General features: G+C 48.9%; 1 protein-coding gene across 6 annotated transcripts in view; it reads right to left on the bottom strand.

The window, feature by feature from the left end:
• Positions 1-3780: 3780 nt before the first annotated feature.
• Positions 3781-18957, bottom strand: part of LOC115203663 (zinc finger protein 710) — a 37465-nt gene continuing 22288 nt past the window's right edge. For 5 of the 6 annotated variants that reach the window (XM_029768571.1, XM_029768574.1, XM_029768573.1 and 2 more), the window contains 4 exons: positions 12745-14286; positions 11321-11512; positions 9558-9729; positions 3781-4297 (listed from right to left, as the gene is read on the bottom strand). In XM_029768571.1, the coding sequence (XP_029624431.1) occupies positions 4107-4297; positions 9558-9729; positions 11321-11512; positions 12745-14244 (2055 nt within the window). In that variant the 5' untranslated portion in view covers positions 14245-14286 and the 3' untranslated portion in view covers positions 3781-4106. Of the gene's footprint in view, positions 4298-9557; positions 9730-11320; positions 11513-12744; positions 14287-16935; positions 17754-18957 lie in introns of those variants that run through there. The other variant, XM_029768572.1, reaches the window with a different exon arrangement.

The raw sequence follows: 18957 nt of genomic DNA, 5'->3' as shown, positions 1-18957 counted from the left end.
AAAATTCTAACATTTGTAAAAAAGAAAGAAAAATAAAACACATATATTGTGATTAGATAAGTATTCAACCCCCTGAGTCAATACATGTTAGAATCACACCTATGTCTTTCTGGGTAAGTCTCTAAGAATCAGCATGATCATTACACAGGTGCCCCTTGTGCTGGGGACAATAAAAGGCCACAAAAATGTGCAGTTTTGTCACACAGGACAATGCCACAGATGTTTTAAGGGAGCGTGCGATTGGCATGCTGACGGCAAGAATGTCCGCCAGAGCTGTTGCATGATAATTTGATGCTAATTTCTACCATAAGCCGCCTTTGACGTCGTTTTAGAGAATTTGGCAGTACGTCCAACCGGCCTCAGAACCACAGACCACGTGTAACCACTCCAGCCCAGGACCTCCATAACCAGCTTCTTCACCCGCGGGATCGTCTGAGACCAGCCAGCCGGACGGACAGCTGATGAAACTGTGGGTTTGCACAACCGAAGAAATTCTGCACAAACTGTCTCAGGGAAGCTCATCTGCGTGTTCGGCGTCGTAACCGACTTCAGTGGGAAAATGCTCACCTTCGATTGTCACTGGCACACTGGAGAAGTGTGCTCTTTATGGATTAATCCCAGTTTCAACTGTCCCGGGCAGAAGGCAGACAGTGTATGGCGTTGTGTGTACGAGAGGTTTGCTGATGTCAACGTTGTGAACAGAATGCCCCATGGTGGCAGTGGGGTTATGGTATGGGCAGGCATAAGCTATGGACAATGAACCCAACTGCATTTTATCTATCTATGCCAATTTTAATGCACAGAGATACCATGATGAGATCCTGAGGCCCATTGTCGTGCCATTCATCCGCCGCCATCACCTCATGTTTCAGAATGATAATGCACGGTCCCATGTCGCAAGGATCTGAACACAATTCCTGGAAGCTGAAAATGTCCCAGTTCTTCCGCCATCACCTCAACATTCCACAGGTCCCAATTAACAGCCTTATTAACTCTATGCGAAAGAGATGTGTCGCGGTGCATGAGGCAAATGGTGGTCACACCAGATACTGACTGGTTTTCTGATCCACGCTCCTACATTTTTGTTAAGGTATCTGTGGCCAACAGATGCATGTCTGTATTCCCAGCCATGTGAAATCCATAGATTAGGGTCTAATGAATTCATTTACACTGATTTCCTTATGAACTGTAACTCAGTAGCATATTTGAAATATTTGCATGTTGTTTATATTTTTGTTCTGTGAATATTTGGCCTTGTATTTTATGTGTTTGTCCTGCTGAAAGGTGAATTCATCTCCCAGTGTCTGTTGGAAAGCAGACTGAACCAGGTCTTCCTCTAGGATTTTGTCTGTGCTTAGCTCCATTCGGTTCTTTTTTATCCTGAAAACCTCCCCAGTCCTTAATGATGACAAGCATACCCATAACATGATGCAGTCACCACCATGCTTGAAAATATGGAGAGTGGTACTCAGTGATGTGTTGTATTGGATGTGCCCCAAACATAACCTTATGTCCTGAATACAAAGTGTTAATATCTTTGACACATTGTTTGTAGTATTACTTTAGTGCCTTATTGCAAACAGGATGCATGTTTTAGAATATTTGTATTCTGTAGAGGCTTCCTTCTTTTCACTGTCATTCAAGTTAGTATTGTGGAGTAACTACAATGTTGTTGATCCATCAGTTTTCTCCTATCACAACCATTAAACTCTGTGTTCAAGTCACCATTGGCCTCATGGTAAAATCCCTGAGCGATTTCCTTCCTCTCCTGCAACTGAGTTAGGAATGACTCCTGCATCTTTGTAGTGACTTGGTATATTGATACGCTATCCAAAGTGTTATTAATGACTTCACCATGCTCAAAGGGATGTTCAATGTCTGCTTTTTTATTTTACCCATCTACCAATAGGTGTCCTTCTTTGCGAGGCATTGGAAAACCTCCCTGGTCTTTGTGGTTGAATCTGTGTTTGAAATTCACTGCTCGACTGAGGGACCTTACAGATAATTGTATGTGTGCGGGTATAGAGATAAGGTAGTCATTCAAGAAACATGTTAAACAGTATTATTGCACACAGACTGAGTCCATGCAACTTGTTAAGTACATTTTTATTCCTGAACTTATTTAGGCTTGCCATAATAAAGGGTTTGAATACTTATTGACTCAAGACATTTCAGCTTTTCATAAAAAATTCTACAAACATAAATTCACCTTGAAATTATGGGGTATTATTGTGTGTAGGCCAGTGACAACAAATCTCAATTTAATCAATTTTAAATTCAGGCTTTAACACATGTGTATAAAGTCAAGGGGTGTGGAGACTTTCTGAAGGCGCTGTATACAATGTGTCTAGTTGGATCTAAGATCAGAGTTATACTGCATCTGGCACGGTCTTCTGTCAAAACATACTTATTGGTGAATGATTCCATGGTAGATGTCTCTGTGTAAAACTGATTTCTGAGTGCTGATACAGATCCATCCCACAACTTATCAGAGTTTAGATCTGCCACTATAGTCTTTAGTCATGTCTGCTAGAATATCCCAGAGGACTTCTAGACCAATCATGTCTGCTAGAATATCCCAAAGGACTTCTAGACCAATCATGTCTGCTAGAATATCCCAGAGGACTACTAGACCAATCATGTCTGCTAGAATATCCCAGAGGACTACTACACCAATCATGTCTGGTAGAATATCCCAGAGGACTTCTAGACCAATCATGTCTGGTAGAATATCCCAGAGGACTTCTAGACCAATCATGTCTGCTAGAATATCCCAAAGGACTTCTAGACCAATCATGTCTGGTAGAATATCCCAAAGGACTTCTAGACCCAATCGTCAGTCTCAGAGTCACTTCTATCAGAGACGGGTGGAGCGGATTGGCTGTTGAAGTGCATGTCCTGCCCCTCCATCAGGACAGGTCAGTTCTGGTTCTTAAAGGGTCCATGAACCCCCTCCCTGTGTCTCTCTGTCACTGCCACAGCACGCCCTAACCTAGTCTCGCTCACTGCCACAGCACGCCCTAACCCAGTCTCTGTCACTGCCACAGCACGCCCTAACCCAGTCTCTGTCACAGCACGCCCTAACCCAGTCTCTTTTCACTGCCACAGCACGCCCTAACCCAGTCTCTGTCACTGCCACAGCACGCCCTAACCCAGTCTCTGTCACTGTCACAGCACGCCCTAACCCAGTCTCTGTCACTGTCACAGCACGCCCTAACCCAGTCTCTGTCACTGCCACAGCACGCCCTAACCCAGTCTCTGTCACTGCCACAGCACGCCCTAACCCAGTCTCTGTCACTGCCACAGCACGCCCTAACCCAGTCTCTCTCACTGCCACAGCACGCCCTAACCCAGTCTCTGTCACTGCCACAGCACGCCCTAACCCAGTCTCTCTCACTGCCACAGCACGCCCTAACCCAGTCTCTGTCACTGCCACAGCACGCCCTAACCCAGTCTCTGTCACTGCCACAGCACGCCCTAACCCAGTCTCTGTCACAGCACGGCAGCCATGTTGTCTGTTCCCCACCCATGGTCTCCTCTCCATTAACAAAAGCTGAAGAACACAAGCACATCCAGGTACTTTCTGCAGGTGCTGGAGTTGTAGACAAACTCCTGGAAAATAGAGGACAACGCCACACTGCTGCTCCTGCTCCCAGATTATATTTATTCATCACAACGTTTCCACCATTAGGTCCTGGATACCTGATGAAGACCGAAGGGTGGAAACATTACAAATAAATATCAGCTAGGAGCATGAGCAGCAGTGTGGCGTTTTCCCTCTCTATTAACCCATGGTCTGTAGTTAATCCACCAATAACCCATGGTCTGTAGACCATTAACCCATGGTCTGTAGTTAGTCCACCAATAACCCATGGTCTGTAGTTAGTCCACCAATAACCCATGGTCTGTAGTTAGTCCATCAATAACCCATGGTCTGTAGTTAGTCCACCATTAACCCATGGTCTGTAGTTAGCCCACCAATAACCCATGGTCTCTTCTCCATTAACCCATGGTATGTATTTAGTCCACCATTAACCCATGGTCTCTTCTCCAGTAACCCATGGTGTCTAATGGTCTGTAGTCCATTAACACTATTCTCCTACTGCTCAAGACGTGTTGTAGTTAGCTGTATCCTTCCCAAAGTTGTAATAGTTGTCCATGTCGTCCATGTTTGCCGTGGTGAGCTTGGTAAGGTTCTGGGAGCCTCCATTATCCATGTTGTTGTTGGCCCCTGAGGTCCCAAAGTCAAAGTTGTCCTCCTCATAGTGGCCCTGGCCCTCCATCTCAGGAAGAGCATCTGGGAACACACAGAGAAACAGGGCTGTTAGGGAGAGTACAGTGGTTGAACCAACCCTAATGCAGAACAGTGGTTGAACCAACCCTAACCCAGAACACAGTGGTAGAACCAACCCTAACCCAGAACAGTGGTTGAACCAACCCTAACCCCAACCCAAAACAGTGGTTGAACCAACCCTAACCCCAACCCAGAACAGTGGTTGAACCAACCCTAACCCAGAACACAGTGGTAGAACCAACCCCAACCCAGAACACAGTGGTAGAACCAACCCTAACCTCAACCCAGAACACAGTGGTAGAACCAACCCTAACCCAGAACACAGTGGTAGAACCAACCCTAATTCCAACCCAGAACACCGTGGTTGAACCAACCCTAATTCCAACCCAGAACACCGTGGTTGAACCAACCCTAACCCAGAACACAGTGGTAGAACCAACCCTAACCCACAACACAGTGGTAGAACCAACCCTAACCCAAACCAGAACACAGTGGTTGAACCAACCCAGTGGTTGAACCAACCCAGTGGTTGAACCAACAGGACCAACCCAGTGGTAGAACCAACCCTGTGGTAGAACCAACAGGACCAACCCAGTGGTAGAACCAACCCCGTGGTAGAACCAACCCAGTGGTAGAACCAACAGGACCAACCCAGTGGTAGGACCAACCCAGTGGTAGGACCAACACAGTGGTAGAACCAACAGGACCGACCCAGTGGTAGAACCAACCCTAACCCAACCCAGAACTCAGTGGTAGGACCAACAGGACCAACACAGTAGTAGAACCAATAGGACCAACCCAGTGGTTGAACCAACACAGTGGTAGAACCAACAGGACCAACCCAGTGGTAGAACCAACAGGACCAACCCAGTGGTAGAACCAACAGGACCAACCCAGTGGAAGGACCAACCCAGTGGTAGGACCAACCCAGTGGTAGAACCAACAGGACCAACCCAGTGGTAGAACCAACCCCGTGGTAGAACCAACCCAGTGGTAGAACCAACAGGACCGACCCAGTGGTAGAACCAACCCTAACCCAACCCAGAACCCAGTGGTAGGACCAACAGGACCAACACAGTAGTAGAACCAATAGGACCAACCCAGTGGTTGAACCAACACAGTGGTAGAACCAACAGGACCAACCCAGTGGTAGAACCAACCCAGTGGTAGAACCAACAGGACCAACCCAGTGGAAGGACCAACCCAGTGGTAGGACCAACCCAGTGGTAGAACCAACAGGACCAACCCAGTGGTAGAACCAACAGGACCAACCCAGTGGTAGAACCAACCCAGTGGTAGAACCAACAGGACCAACCCAGTGGTTGAACCAACAGGACCAACCCTAACCCAGAACACAGTGGTAGAACCAACAGGACCAACCCAGTGGTAGGACCAACACAGTGGTAGAACCAACAGGACCAACCCAGTGGTAGAACCAACAGGACCAACCCAGTGGTTGAACCAACCCAGTGGAAGGACCAACCCAGTGGTAGGACCAACCCAGTGGTAGGACCAACAGGACCAACCCAGTGGTAGAACCAACAGGACCAACCCAGTGGTAGAACCAACCCAGTGGTAGAACCAACAGGACCAACCCAGTGGTTGAACCAACAGGACCAACCCTAACCCAGAACACAGTGGTAGAACCAACAGGACCAACCCAGTGGTAGGACCAACACAGTGGTAGAACCAACAGGACCAACCCAGTGGTAGGACCAACCCAATGGTAGAACCAACAGGACCAACCCAGTGGTAGAACCAACCCTAACCCCAACCCAGAACCCAGTGGTAGGACCAACAGGACCAACCCAGTGGTAGAACCAACAGGACCAACCCAGTGGTTGAACCAACACAGTGGTAGAACCAACAGGACCAACCCAGTGGTAGAACCAACAGGACCAACCCAAGTGGTAGAACCATCAGGACCAACACAGTGGTTGAACCAACCCAGTGGTAGGACCAACAGGACCAACCCAGTGGTAGAACCAACAGGACCAACCCAGTGGTAGAACCAACAGGACCAACCCAGTGGTAGAACCAACAGGACCAACCCAGTGGTAGGACCAACCCAGTGGTAGGACCAACCCAGTGGTTGAACCAACAGGACCAACCCAGTGGTAGGACCAACCCAGTGGTTAAACCAACAGGACCAACCCAGTGGTAGAACCAACCCAGTGGTAGAACCAACAGGACCAACCCAGTGGTAGAACCAACAGGACCAACCCAGTGGTAGAACCAACAGGACCAACCCAGTGGTAGGACCAACCCTGTGGTAGAACCAACAGGACCAACCCAGTGGTAGGACCAACCCAGTGGTTGAACCAACAGGACCAACCCAGTGGTAGAACCAACCCAGTGGTAGAACCAACAGGACCAACCCAGTGGTAGAACCAACAGGACCAACCCAGTGGTAGAACCAACAGGACCAACCCAGTGGTAGAACCAACAGGACCAACCCAGTGGTAGGACCAACCCTGTGGTAGAACCAACAGGACCAACCCAGTGGTAGGACCAACCCAGTGGTTGAACCAACAGGACCAACCCAGTGGTAGGACCAACCCAGTGGTTGAACCAACAGGACCAACCCAGTGGTAGAACCAACACAGTGGTAGAACCAACAGGACCAACCCAGTGGTAGAACCAACCCAGTGGTAGAACCAACAGGACCAACCCAGTGGTTGAACCAACAGGACCAACCCTAACCCAGAACACAGTGGTAGAACCAACAGGACCAACCCAGTGGTAGGACCAACACAGTGGTAGAACCAACAGGACCAACCCAGTGGTAGAACCAACCCTAACCCCAACCCAGTGGTAGGACCAACAGGACCAACACAGTGGTAGAACCAACAGGACCAACCCAGTGGTTGAACCAACACAGTGGTAGAACCAACAGGACCAACCCAGTGGTAGAACCAACAGGACCAACCCAGTGGTTGAACCAACCCAGTGGTAGGACCAACAGGACCAACCCAGTGGTAGAACCAACAGGACCAACCCAGTGGTAGAACCAACAGGACCAACCCAGTGGTAGAACCAACCCAGTGGTAGAACCAACAGGACCAACCCAGTGGTAGAACCAACAGGACCAACCCAGTGGTAGAACCAACCCAGTGGTAGAACCAACAGGACCAACCCAGTGGTAGGACCAACCCAGTGGTAGAACCAACAGGACCAACCCAGTGGTAGGACCAACCCAGTGGTTGAACCAACAGGACCAACCCAGTGGTAGGACCAACCCAGTGGTAGAACCAACAGGACCAACCCAGTGGTAGAACCAACCCAGTGGTAGAACCAACAGGACCAACCCAGTGGTAGAACCAACAGGACCAACCCAGTGGTAGAACCAACAGGACCAACCCAGTGGTAGGACCAACCCAGTGGTAGAACCAACAGGACCAACCCAGTGGTAGAACCAACTCAGTGGTAGAATCAACAGGACCAACCCAGTGGTAGAACCAACCCAGTGGTAGAACCAACAGGACCAACCCAGTGGTAGAACCAACTCAGTGGTAGAATCAACAGGACCAACCCAGTGGTAGAACCAACAGGACCAACCCAGTGGTAGGACCAACAGGACCAACCCAGTGGTAGGACAAATAGAACCAACCCAGTGGTAGAACCAACAGGACCAACCCAGTGGTAGAACCAACAGGTCCAACCCAGTGGTAGAACCAACATAACCAACCCAGTGGTAGAACCAACAGGATCACAAACAAAGTTTTAACAAACAGGATATACAACCACCAAGTCAGGCTGCTCATTGACTGTTACTAACACTAAGCCTACAATAAGAAGGCTACAGGAATGGTAGTTAGGTGGCTGAATAAATAAGTGATGGACCGTGAGATGAGAGGAAGGAAGGGAAGGAGGGTAAAGCCCTGCCTTGTCCGTCAGGGGAGATGTCCATGCTGGGTTAGGGTAAAGGGTTAGGGGGTAAAGCCCTGCCTTGTCCGTCAGGGGAGATGTCCATGCTGGGTTAGGGTAAAGGGTTAGGGGTAAAGCCCTACCTTGTCCGTCAGGGGAGATGTCCATGCTGGGTTAGGGTAAAGGGTTAGGGGGTAAAGCCCTGCCTTGTCCGTTAGGGGAGATGTCCATGCTGGGTTAGGGTAAAGGGTTAGGGGTAAAGCCCTGCCTTGTCCGTCAGGGGAGATGTCCATGCTGGGTTAGGGTTAGGGTAAAAGGTTAGGGGTAAAGCCCTGCCTTGTCCGTCAGGGGAGATGTCCATGCTGGTTAGGGTAAAGGGTTAGGGGTAAAGCCCTACCTTGTCCGTCAGGGGAGATGTCCATGCTGGGTTAGGGTAAAGGGTTAGGGGGTAAAGCCCTGCCTTGTCCGTCACGGGAGATGTCCATGCTGGGTTAGGGTAAAGGGTTAGGGGTAAAGCCCTGCCTTGTCCGTCAGGGGAGATGTCCATGCTGGGTTAGGGTTAGGGTAAAAGGTTAGGGGTAAAGCCCTGCCTTGTCCGTCAGGGGAGATGTCCATGCTGGGTTAGGGTAAAGGGTTAGGGGTAAAGCCCTGCCTTGTCCATCAGGGGAGATGTCCATGCTGGGTTAGGGTAAAGGGTTAGGGGTAAAGCCCTGCCTTGTCCGTCAGGGGAGATGTCCATGCTGGGTTAGGGTAAAGGGTTAGGGGTAAAGCCCTGCCTTGTCCGTCAGTGGAGATGCCCATGCTGGGTTAGGGTAAAGGGTTTAGTCTTAGGGTAAAGGGTTTGGTCTCAGGGTAAAGGGTTTGGGTTAAGATAAAGGGTTAGGGTAAAGGGTTAGGGGTCAAACCCTACCTTGTCCATCAGGTGAGATGTCAATGCCGGGTTAGGGTAAAGGGTTAGGGGTCAAGCACAACCTTGTCTGTCAGGTGAGATGTCAACGCCGGGTCAGGAATAAGGGTAAATGGTTAGGGGTCAAGGGTAAAGGGTTAGGGGTCAAGCCCTACCGTGTCCATCAGGTGAGATGTCCATGCCGGGTTAGGGTAAAGGGTTAGGGTGAAGGGTAAAGCCTCACCTTGTCCGTCAGGTGAGATGTCCATGCCGGGTTACGGAAAAGGGTTAGGGTGAAGGGTAAAGCCTCACCTTGTCCGTCGGGTGAGATGTCTATGCCGGGTTAGGGTAAAGGGTTAGGGTGAAGGGTAAAGCCTCACCTTGTCCGTCAGGTGAGATGTCCATGCCGGGTTAGGGTAAAGGGTTAGGGTGAAGGGTAAAGCCTCACCTTGTCCGTCAGGGGAGATGTCCATGCTGGGTTAGGGTAAAGGGATAGGGGTAAAGCCTCACCTTGTCCGTCAGGTGAGATGTCCATGCCGTGTTTGACCTTCATGTGTCGGCTGAGGTTCCCCTTCAGGTTAAACTTGGAGGAGCAGTAAGGACACTTGAAGGGTTTGGAGCCGGCGTGGAGGTGCATGTGACCCAGCAGGTTGTACATTCTGTTGAACGACTTCCCGCACACCTGGAAAAGACAAAGCATGAGTTACAGTATATGTTCATAATCGTAATCGTCGCTACAAGTCCCTATTTGAGGGAGTAACCAACCCCCAAGACCTAACTGTAGTCCCTGGCTGCTACCAGTCCCTATTAACCTACCCCCAAGACCTAACTGTAGTCCCTGGCTGCTACCAGTCCCTATTAAACCAACCCCCAAGACCTAACTGTAGTCCCTGGCTGCTACCAGTCCCTATTAACCAACCCCCAAGACCTAACTGTAGTCCCTGGCTGCTACCAGTCCCTATTAAACCAACCCCCAAGACCTAACTGTAGTCCCTAGCTGCTACCGGTCCCTATTAACCAACCCCCAAGACCTAACTGTAGTCCCTGGCTGCTACCAGTCCCTATTAACCAACCCCCAAGACCTAACTGTAGTCCCTGGCTGCTACCAGTCCCTATTAACCAACCCCCAAGACCTAACTGTAGTCCCTGGCTGCTACCAGTCCCTATTAACCAACCCCCAAGACCTAACTGTAGTCCCTGCTACCAGGCCCTATTAACCAGGGTACTCTCCTGACATAATCTAATGTTTTGCTTTCGCTGTAAAGCCTTTTTGAAATCGGACAATGTGGTTACATTAACGAGAGTCTTGTCTTTAAAATGGTGTAAAATAGTCATATCTTTGAGAAATTGAAGTTATAGCATTTTTGAGGTATTTGTATTTCGCGCCACGCGATTCCACTGGCTGTTGACTAGGTGGGACGCAAACGTCCCACCTTGCCCAGGGAGGTTAAGGTCCTGGAGTGGCCTAGCCAGTCTCCAGACCTTAATCCCATAGAAAATCTGTGGAGGGAGCTGAAGGTTCGAGTTGCCAAACGTCAGCCTTGAAACCTTAATGACTTGGAGAAGATCTGCAAAGAGGAGTGGGACAAAATCCCTCCTGAGATGTGTGCAAACCTGGTGGCCAACTACAAGAAACGTCTGACCTCTGTGATTGCCAACAAGGGTTTTGCCACCAAGTACTAAATCATGTTTTGCAGAGGGGTCAAATACTTATTTCCCTCATTACAATGCACATCATTTTTGACATGCGTTTTTCTGGATTTATTTGTTGTTATTCTGTCTCTCACTGTTCAAATAAACCTACCATTAAAATTATAGACTGATCATTTCTTTGTCAGTGAGCAAACGTTCAAAATCAGCAGGGGATCAAATACTTTTTTCCCTCAATGTAGTGTCTGAAAAAGTGAATCCATTCTTCTCTAGCTAATGAAAACCTGTCTCCCTATCTTCTGAATCAAGCTTGTACTCAGTACAGTAGCCTATGCTTCGGAGGGGGGAGGGGCAGGTAGCCTAAACACAGACAGGTAAAGATTTTCAGTGGGCAGGCAGACAGAATACATTTTTGAGTGACAGCGTGAGGGCTTTGTATAGGCGTTTTGTTGTGGGATTAGAAACAAATGCCTGGAACATAAAATAACGTTATTAACCGGTTCCCATGCTTTTAAAATAACAGTTCTGTTCCGGAACAGTATGAATGACTTTCCTTCCAGGTTCCCTCTGTTATTTTCCGGTTGTGTTCCCTGAACTTGTTCCAACCCTGGATATAAACTCACCTTGCATTTGAAGGGTTTGACGGGCAGGTGGACGATCATGTGTGTTTTGAGCGTCTGTTTCTGGATGAAGCTCTTGAAGCAGATGTGACACTGGAAGGGTCTGATGCTGTTGTGGATCAACATGTGTCTCTTCAGGTTGGCTGACAAGGTGAACTCACGGGAACACACCTCACACTTATGACCCTTCATTCCCTGACCAATAAGAACACAGGAGGACAGTTAGATGAGGACCATTGCAGCAGAATGAACATGAAGTTAGTTCAAATTCTATAAAGAAGGTGAAGGAAAAGCATGACTATATTTGGATCAGACCTAGCTTGGTCAAATACTTCTAAAGGCTTGGTGGTGCTCTTCACTTAACTTGGTTGGCCTGTTTGGGATTATTCCATTCCATTGCGCACTAAATCAAGCACAGCTCTAGTAGTGATATGATTCATATGCATCTGAGCCAGGTCTGATTGGGATACATGAAAGATCATGTACTCTTTGTTCAGACAGACAGGCACAGGTAGCCTAGCGGTTAAGAGTTGTGGCCCAGTAACCGAAAGGTCGCTAGTTCAAACCCCGAGTCGGCAAGGTTGAAAAGTCTGCTGTTCTGCCCTTGAGCAAGGCAGTTACCCCCAACAACTGCTCCCCGGGCGCCAATGACGTGGATGTGGATGAAGGCAGCCCCCCCCACCTCTCTGATTCAACTTTGAAAGTCACTGAGCTCTTCAGTAAGGAAATTCCATGTAAAATGTGTGTCTATGGAGATTGCATGGCTGTGCGCGCTCAATTTTATACACCTGTCAGCAACTGGTGTGGCTGAAATAGCTGATTCCAATAATTTGAAAGGGTGTCCACATACTTTTGGCCATGTAGTGTACCTCTTGGCCTTGTAGTGTGTGAGGGCGTGCTGGCGGAGGGTTATGGTTAGGGGTCAAGGGTCAGAGTTAGGTACCTTGTGTGTGAGGGCGTGTTGGTGGAGGGTTATGGTTAGGGGTCAGAGTTAGGTACCTTGTGTGTGAGGGCGTGCTGGTGGAGGGTTATGGTTAGGGGTCAAGGGTCAGAGTTAGGTACCTTGTGTGTGAGGGCGTGTTGGTGGAGGGTTATGGTTAGGGGTCAGAGTTAGGTACCTTGTGTGTGAGGGCGTGTTGGTGGAGGGTTATGGTTAGGGGTCAAGGGTCAGAGTTAGGTACCTTGTGTGTGAGGGCGTGTTGGTGGAGGGTTATGGTTAGGGGTCAAGGGTCAGAGTTAGGTACCTTGTGTGTGAGGGCGTGTTGGTGGAGGGTTATGGTTAGGGGTCAAGGGTCAGAGTTAGGTACCTTGTGTGTGAGGGCGTGTTGGTGGAGGGTTATGGTTAGGGGTCAGAGTTAGGTACCTTGTGTGTGAGGGCGTGTTGGTGGAGGGTTATGGTTAGGGGGTCAAGGGTCAGAGTTAGGTACCTTGTGTGTGAGGGCGTGCTGGCGGAGGTGGTGCAGCTGGACAAACTCCAGCCCGCAGTGGGAACAGGAGTACGGCCGAGGACTCTGGTGTTTCAGTAGATGATTCTGCAGCTGGCTGCGGTAGGTGAAGGACTTGTTGCACTCTGTACACTGGTAACTAGTCTGTCCCTGGTGGCTGGTCTGGTGGCGCTTCAGATGGGCGTAGGTGGGGAACTCCATGCCACACTGGGAACACACGTGGCAGCGCCCGCGCTCGTGTTTGGTCTCGTGGGCGCGGAGCTCGCTGGGGTAGGCGAAGCCGCGGCGACAGAAGCGGCAGCTGTAAGGTTTGACGTCGGTGTGCTGCAGCATGTGTCTCTTCAGGTGGGAGGTCTGGGTGAAGCCCTTCTTACACACGGTGCATTTATGAGGCCTAGTTCCCTGGTGGGTGAGCAGGTGGGTCTGCAGGTGGCTGGGCTGTTTAAACAGCTTCCCACAGTGGGGGCAGGCGTGGGGCTTGATGCCCTGGTGACCCAGGATGTGAGTTACCAGGTTGTACTTGGAGGTGTAAGACTTTTCACACATACGACACTTCCATCTCTTCAGCCCCTCCCCCATGTCCACGCAGTACGACTCATCTATCTGGATGTTGATGTCTAGACGGTCAACCCTCCGGCCGTGGTGACGATGGGTCCCTCCTCTTCCTGCTCCTCCTCTTCCCCCCACCCCTTGCTCCAGCTGGTTGCCCCACATCATACCCTGGCTGTTCTCATGGTACACCTCCCCCCCCTCGTACCCCCCCACCTCGCTGGACTGGAAGTAGCTGCTGATAGTCTCCTCCTGTCCTCCTTTCATCAGGCTGTTTCCCTGCTCTACCTCTCCCTCCTCCTCCCTTGCTCTCTCCTGATGGCCTAGCCCCCTCTGCCCCTGCAGGCTTCGATGCCCCGGCTCCCCTTTATGGCTGTGGCCGGCCTGGGAGTGTGTGTGAGGATGTGTGTTAGCCTGCTGGCTGGACATGTCTCTGTCACACTCGGCACAGCCTTTTTGGGCGGCGGCACGGAGAGAGGCGGGGTCAACCTGGACCAATCCCCCTCTAGTAGTAGCCAGGTTGTTCAGCATGTGAACACAGGACGTCAGGCCAGTGATAACCCCCTCTCCTTTCACTTGGGATGACCCGTCCACAGGCACTCCAGCATGGCGCTCGGGCCCTACCATCTTCCCCTCGGGGGGTGGTCCGTGCCACCTCCTCTGGCTACAGCTGGGCTGCATGTGTCCGTCTTCAGGCAGGTTGTCTCCCAGGTAATCTCCGTTAGCTCCTATCAGCTGATCAGCGTATTCGTAATCCACCCCCTCTACAGGCAGGGCAGGAGACTCTTTAGGTTCTCCTGTGTAGAAGCCATTAGGAGCGATGGTAGCACCAAACACCTCATTCTGAGAGATGAGCCCCAGAACAGCAGCCTGGGCTAGAGACAGAACCACCACAGGATCAGTCTGAGTGCCAGAATCAACCTGTCTGGCCATAGCCCTGGGCTCACATCTAACCAGGCGCCTGCTGGCTTCCTCCTGAGACACAAACAGGGAGAGAGACAAGGTTAGTACTGCAGTCAACACATCTTTACAATCTACGATGTTGATCAGAGACAGCAGCAGAGTCAGTGAGGAGAGAATTCATCAATAATATCACCTCTCAGTCCCTAGTCACCCATCATCAATAATATCACCCATCATCAATAATATCACCCATCAGCCCCTGGTCACCCATCATCAATAATGTCACCCATCAGCCCCTGGTCACCCATCATCAATAATATCACCCATTATCAATAATATCACCCATCAGCCCCTGGTCAACCACCATCAATAATATCACCCATCAGCCCCTGGTCACCCATCATCAATAATATCACCCACCATCAATAATATCACCCATCAGCCCCTGGTCAACCATCATCAATAATATCACCCATCATCAATAATATCACCAATCAGCCCCTGGTCAACCACCATCAATATTATCACCCATCATCAATAATATCACCCATCATCCCCTGGTCAACCATCATCAATAATATCACCCATCATCAATAATATCACCCATCAGCCCCTGGTCAACCATCATCAATAATATCACACATCAGCCCCTGGTCACCCATCATCAATAATATCACCCATCAGCCCCTGGTCAACCACCATCAATAATATCACCCATCAGCCCCTGGTCACCCATCATCAATAATATCACCCATCAGCCACTGGTCAACCATCATCAATAATATCACCCATCAGCCCCTGGGCAACCATCATCAATAATATCACCCATCATCAATAATATCACCCATCAGCCCCTGGGCAACCATCATCAATAATATCACCCATCATCAATAATATCACCCATCAGCCACTGGTCAACCATCATCAATAATATCACCCATCAGCCCCTGTGCAACCATCATCAATAATATCACCCATCATCAATAATATCACCCATCAGCCCCTGGTCAACCACCATCAATAATATCACCCATCAGCCCCTGGTCACCCATCATCAATAATATCACCCATCAGCCACTGGTCAACCATCATCAATAATATCACCCATCAGCCCCTGGGCAACCATCATCAATAATATCACCCATCATCAATAATATCACCCATCAGCCCCTGGTCAACCATCATCAATAATATCACCCATCATCAATAATATCACCCATCAGCCCCTGGTCACCCATCATCAATAATATCACCCATCAGCCCCTGGTCAACCATCATCAATAATATCACCCATCATCAATAATATCACCCATCAGCCCCTGGTCAACCATCATCAATAATATCACCCATCATCAATAATATCACCCATCAGCCCCTGGTCACCCATCATCAATAATATCACCCATCAGCCCCTGGTCAACCATCATCAATAATATCACCCATCATCAATAATATCAACCATCATCAATAATATCACCCATCAGCCCCTGGTCACCCATCATCAATAATATCACCCATCATCAATAATATAATCTCTCAGCCCCTGGTCAACCACCATCAATAATATCACCCATCAGCCCCTGGTCACCCATCATCAATAATATCACCCACCATCAATAATATCACCCATCAGCCCCTGGTCAACCATCATCAATAATATCACCCATCATCAATAATATCACCCATCAGCCCCTGGTCAACCATCATCAATAATATCACCCATCATCAATAATATCACCCATCAGCCCCTGGTCACCCATCATCAATAATATCACCCATCAGCCCCTGGTCAACCATCATCAATAATATCACCCATCATCAATAATATCAACCATCATCAATAATATCACCCATCAGCCCCTGGTCACCCATCATCAATAATATCACCCATCATCAATAATATCATCTCTCACCCCTGGTCAACCACCATCAATAATATCACCCATCAGCCCCTGGTCACCCATCATCAATAATATCACCCATCAGCCCCTGGTCAACCATCATCAATAATATCACCCATCAGCCCCTGGTCACCCATCATCAATAATATCACCCATCAGCCCCTGGTCAACCATCATCAATAATATCACCCATCATCAATAATATCACCTCTCAGCCCCTGGTCACCCATCATCAATAATATCACCCATCAGCCCCTGGTCACCCATCATCAATAATATCACCCATTATCAATAATATCACCCATCAGCCCCTGGTCAACCACCATCAATAATATCACCCATCAGCCCCTGGTCACCCATCATCAATAATATCACCCATCATCAATATCACCCATCATCAATATCACCCATCATCCCCTGGTCACCCATCATCAATAATATCACCCATCATCAATAATATCACCCATCATCAATAATATCACCCATCATGGATAATATCACCCATCATGGATAATATCACCCATCAGCCCCTGGTCAACCATCATCAATAATATCACACATCATCAATAATATCACCCATCAGCCCCTGGTCAACCATCACCCATCATCAATAATATCACCCATCAGCCCCTGATCACCCATCAGCCCCTGGTCACCCATCATCAATAATATCACCCATCATCAATAATATCACCCATCATCAATAATATCACCCATCAGCCCCTGGTCAACCATCATCAATAATATCACCCATCATCAATAATATCACCCATCAGCCCCTGGTCAACCACCATCAATAGTACCAATAACAGCAACTCACCTGAGGTAGCCTATTAAGAGCGTTGGCCAGAAACTGAAAGGTTGTTGGTTCGAATCCCAGAGGCAACTAGGTGAAGAATCTGTCGACGTGCCCTTGAGCAATGCACTTAACCCTAATTGCTCCTGTAATTCATTCTGGATAAGAGCGTCTGCTAAATGACTAACATGTAAAATGACGAGAGGCGTATTAGGAATCTTGATAGAGGAGTTAGCGAGCGAACGTTGGTCAACTGAGTTGAAGGCTCACCTTTTAGTCAGCCAATTTCTATGGCAAAGAAACATTCAGAACGAACCTGCTCCGGGGGAAACTATCTCAGGGCTGTCAGTTATGCTGAATGAAGTGTTGGAGCTGTGTGTTGAAGACCAACCAAATCAGATCCCCATTCACAACCCTTTACTTTAGATTCATCTACATTCTATACCGATCCATAATATCATCTGACTTCAATCCACACAGCTGCAAAACACACACAGTAAGAAGACTACAACTACACTTTCATGGTAACATAATGTTGTCCTTACATGATAATATGGTAACAGATCTGGTTTGAGAACAGCTACACTCAATGTTGTCCTTACATGATAATATGGTATGGTAACAGATCTGGTCTGAGAACAGCTAGACTCAATGTTGTCCTTAAATGATAATATGGTATGGTAACAGATCTGGTCTGAGAACAGCTACACTCAATGTTGTCCTTACATGATAATATGATATGGTGACAGATCTGGTCTGAGAACAGTTAAAGAGAGAGAGTCAGAGAGAGACGACAGAGAGAGAGACGAGAGAGAGAGAGAGACGACAGAGAGAGAGAGACGACAGGGAGAGGACAGAGAGAGAGACGATAGAGAGAGAGATGAAAGAGAGAGGACAGAGAGAGACGAAAGAGAGAGAACAGACACAGAGAGAGAGAGAAAGAAGAATGGGGGAGGAAAATGAAAGTGGGTGATGGAGGGGAGGGGAGAAAGAGAGAAGGAAAAAGAGAGGGGGAGGGAGAAAGAGAGAGAAGGAAAGAAAGGGGGAGGGAGAAAGAGAGAGAGGGAAAGAGAGGGGGAGGGAGAGAGAGAGAGAGAGAATGAAACAGAGGGGGGAGGGAGAGAGAGAGAGAATGAAACAGAGGGGGAGGGAGAGAGAGAGAGAATGAAACAGAGGGGGAGGGAGAGAGAGAGAGAATGAAACAGAGGGGGAGGGAGAGAGAGAGAGAATGAAACAGGGGGAGGGAGAGAGAGAGAATGAAACAGAGGGGGAGGGAGAGAGAGAGAATGAAACAGAGGGGGAGGGAGAGAGAGAGAATGAAACAGAGGGGGAGGGAGAGAGAGAGAATGAAACAGAGGGGGAGGGAGAGAGAGAATGAAACAGAGGGGGAGGGAGAGAGAGAATGAAACAGAGGGGGAGGGAGAGAGAGAGAATGAAACAGAGGGGGAGGGAGAGAGAGAATGAAACAGAGGGGGAGGGAGAGAGAGAGAATGAAAAGAGAGGGGGAGGGAGAGAGAGAATGAAAAGAGAGGGGGAGGGAGAGAGAGAATGAAAAGAGAGGGGGAGGGAGAGAGAGAATGAAAAGAGAAAGACACTGGAGAGAAAAGAGGAAGGGAGGGCAGAGAATGAGAGTGAGAGGGTGAAAGAGGCGGGAGGGGGAGAGGGAGGCAGTGAGCAAACAAAAACGAGAGGAAAGGGAGGGGGAGAGAAAAGGGAGGGGAGAGGGAGTGAGCAAGCAAGAGAGGGAGAGATAGAAATGACTAAATGAAAGGCAGACAAAATGAAAGATTAAATCGTGTAGAGAGAAAGAGAGAGCACGAGAGATGACAAAATGAAAGATTAGATCATGAAGAAAGAGACAGAGAGAGAGCAAGAGCAAGAGACAGAGACAGAGACAGAGAGATTTCAAAATGAAAGATTAGATCATGAAGAAAGAGAGACAGAGACAGAGAGAGAGACAGAGAGCGCGACAGAGAGAGCGACAGAGAGAGCGAGAGACAGACAGAGAGCGAGAGACAGACAGAGAGCGAGAGACAGACAGAGAGA

Source organism: Salmo trutta, chromosome 12 (genome assembly GCF_901001165.1).
Source record: "Salmo trutta chromosome 12, fSalTru1.1, whole genome shotgun sequence".
Taxonomy (NCBI): domain Eukaryota; kingdom Metazoa; phylum Chordata; class Actinopteri; order Salmoniformes; family Salmonidae; genus Salmo; species Salmo trutta.
This window is presented reverse-complemented; position numbering and strand designations above follow the sequence as displayed.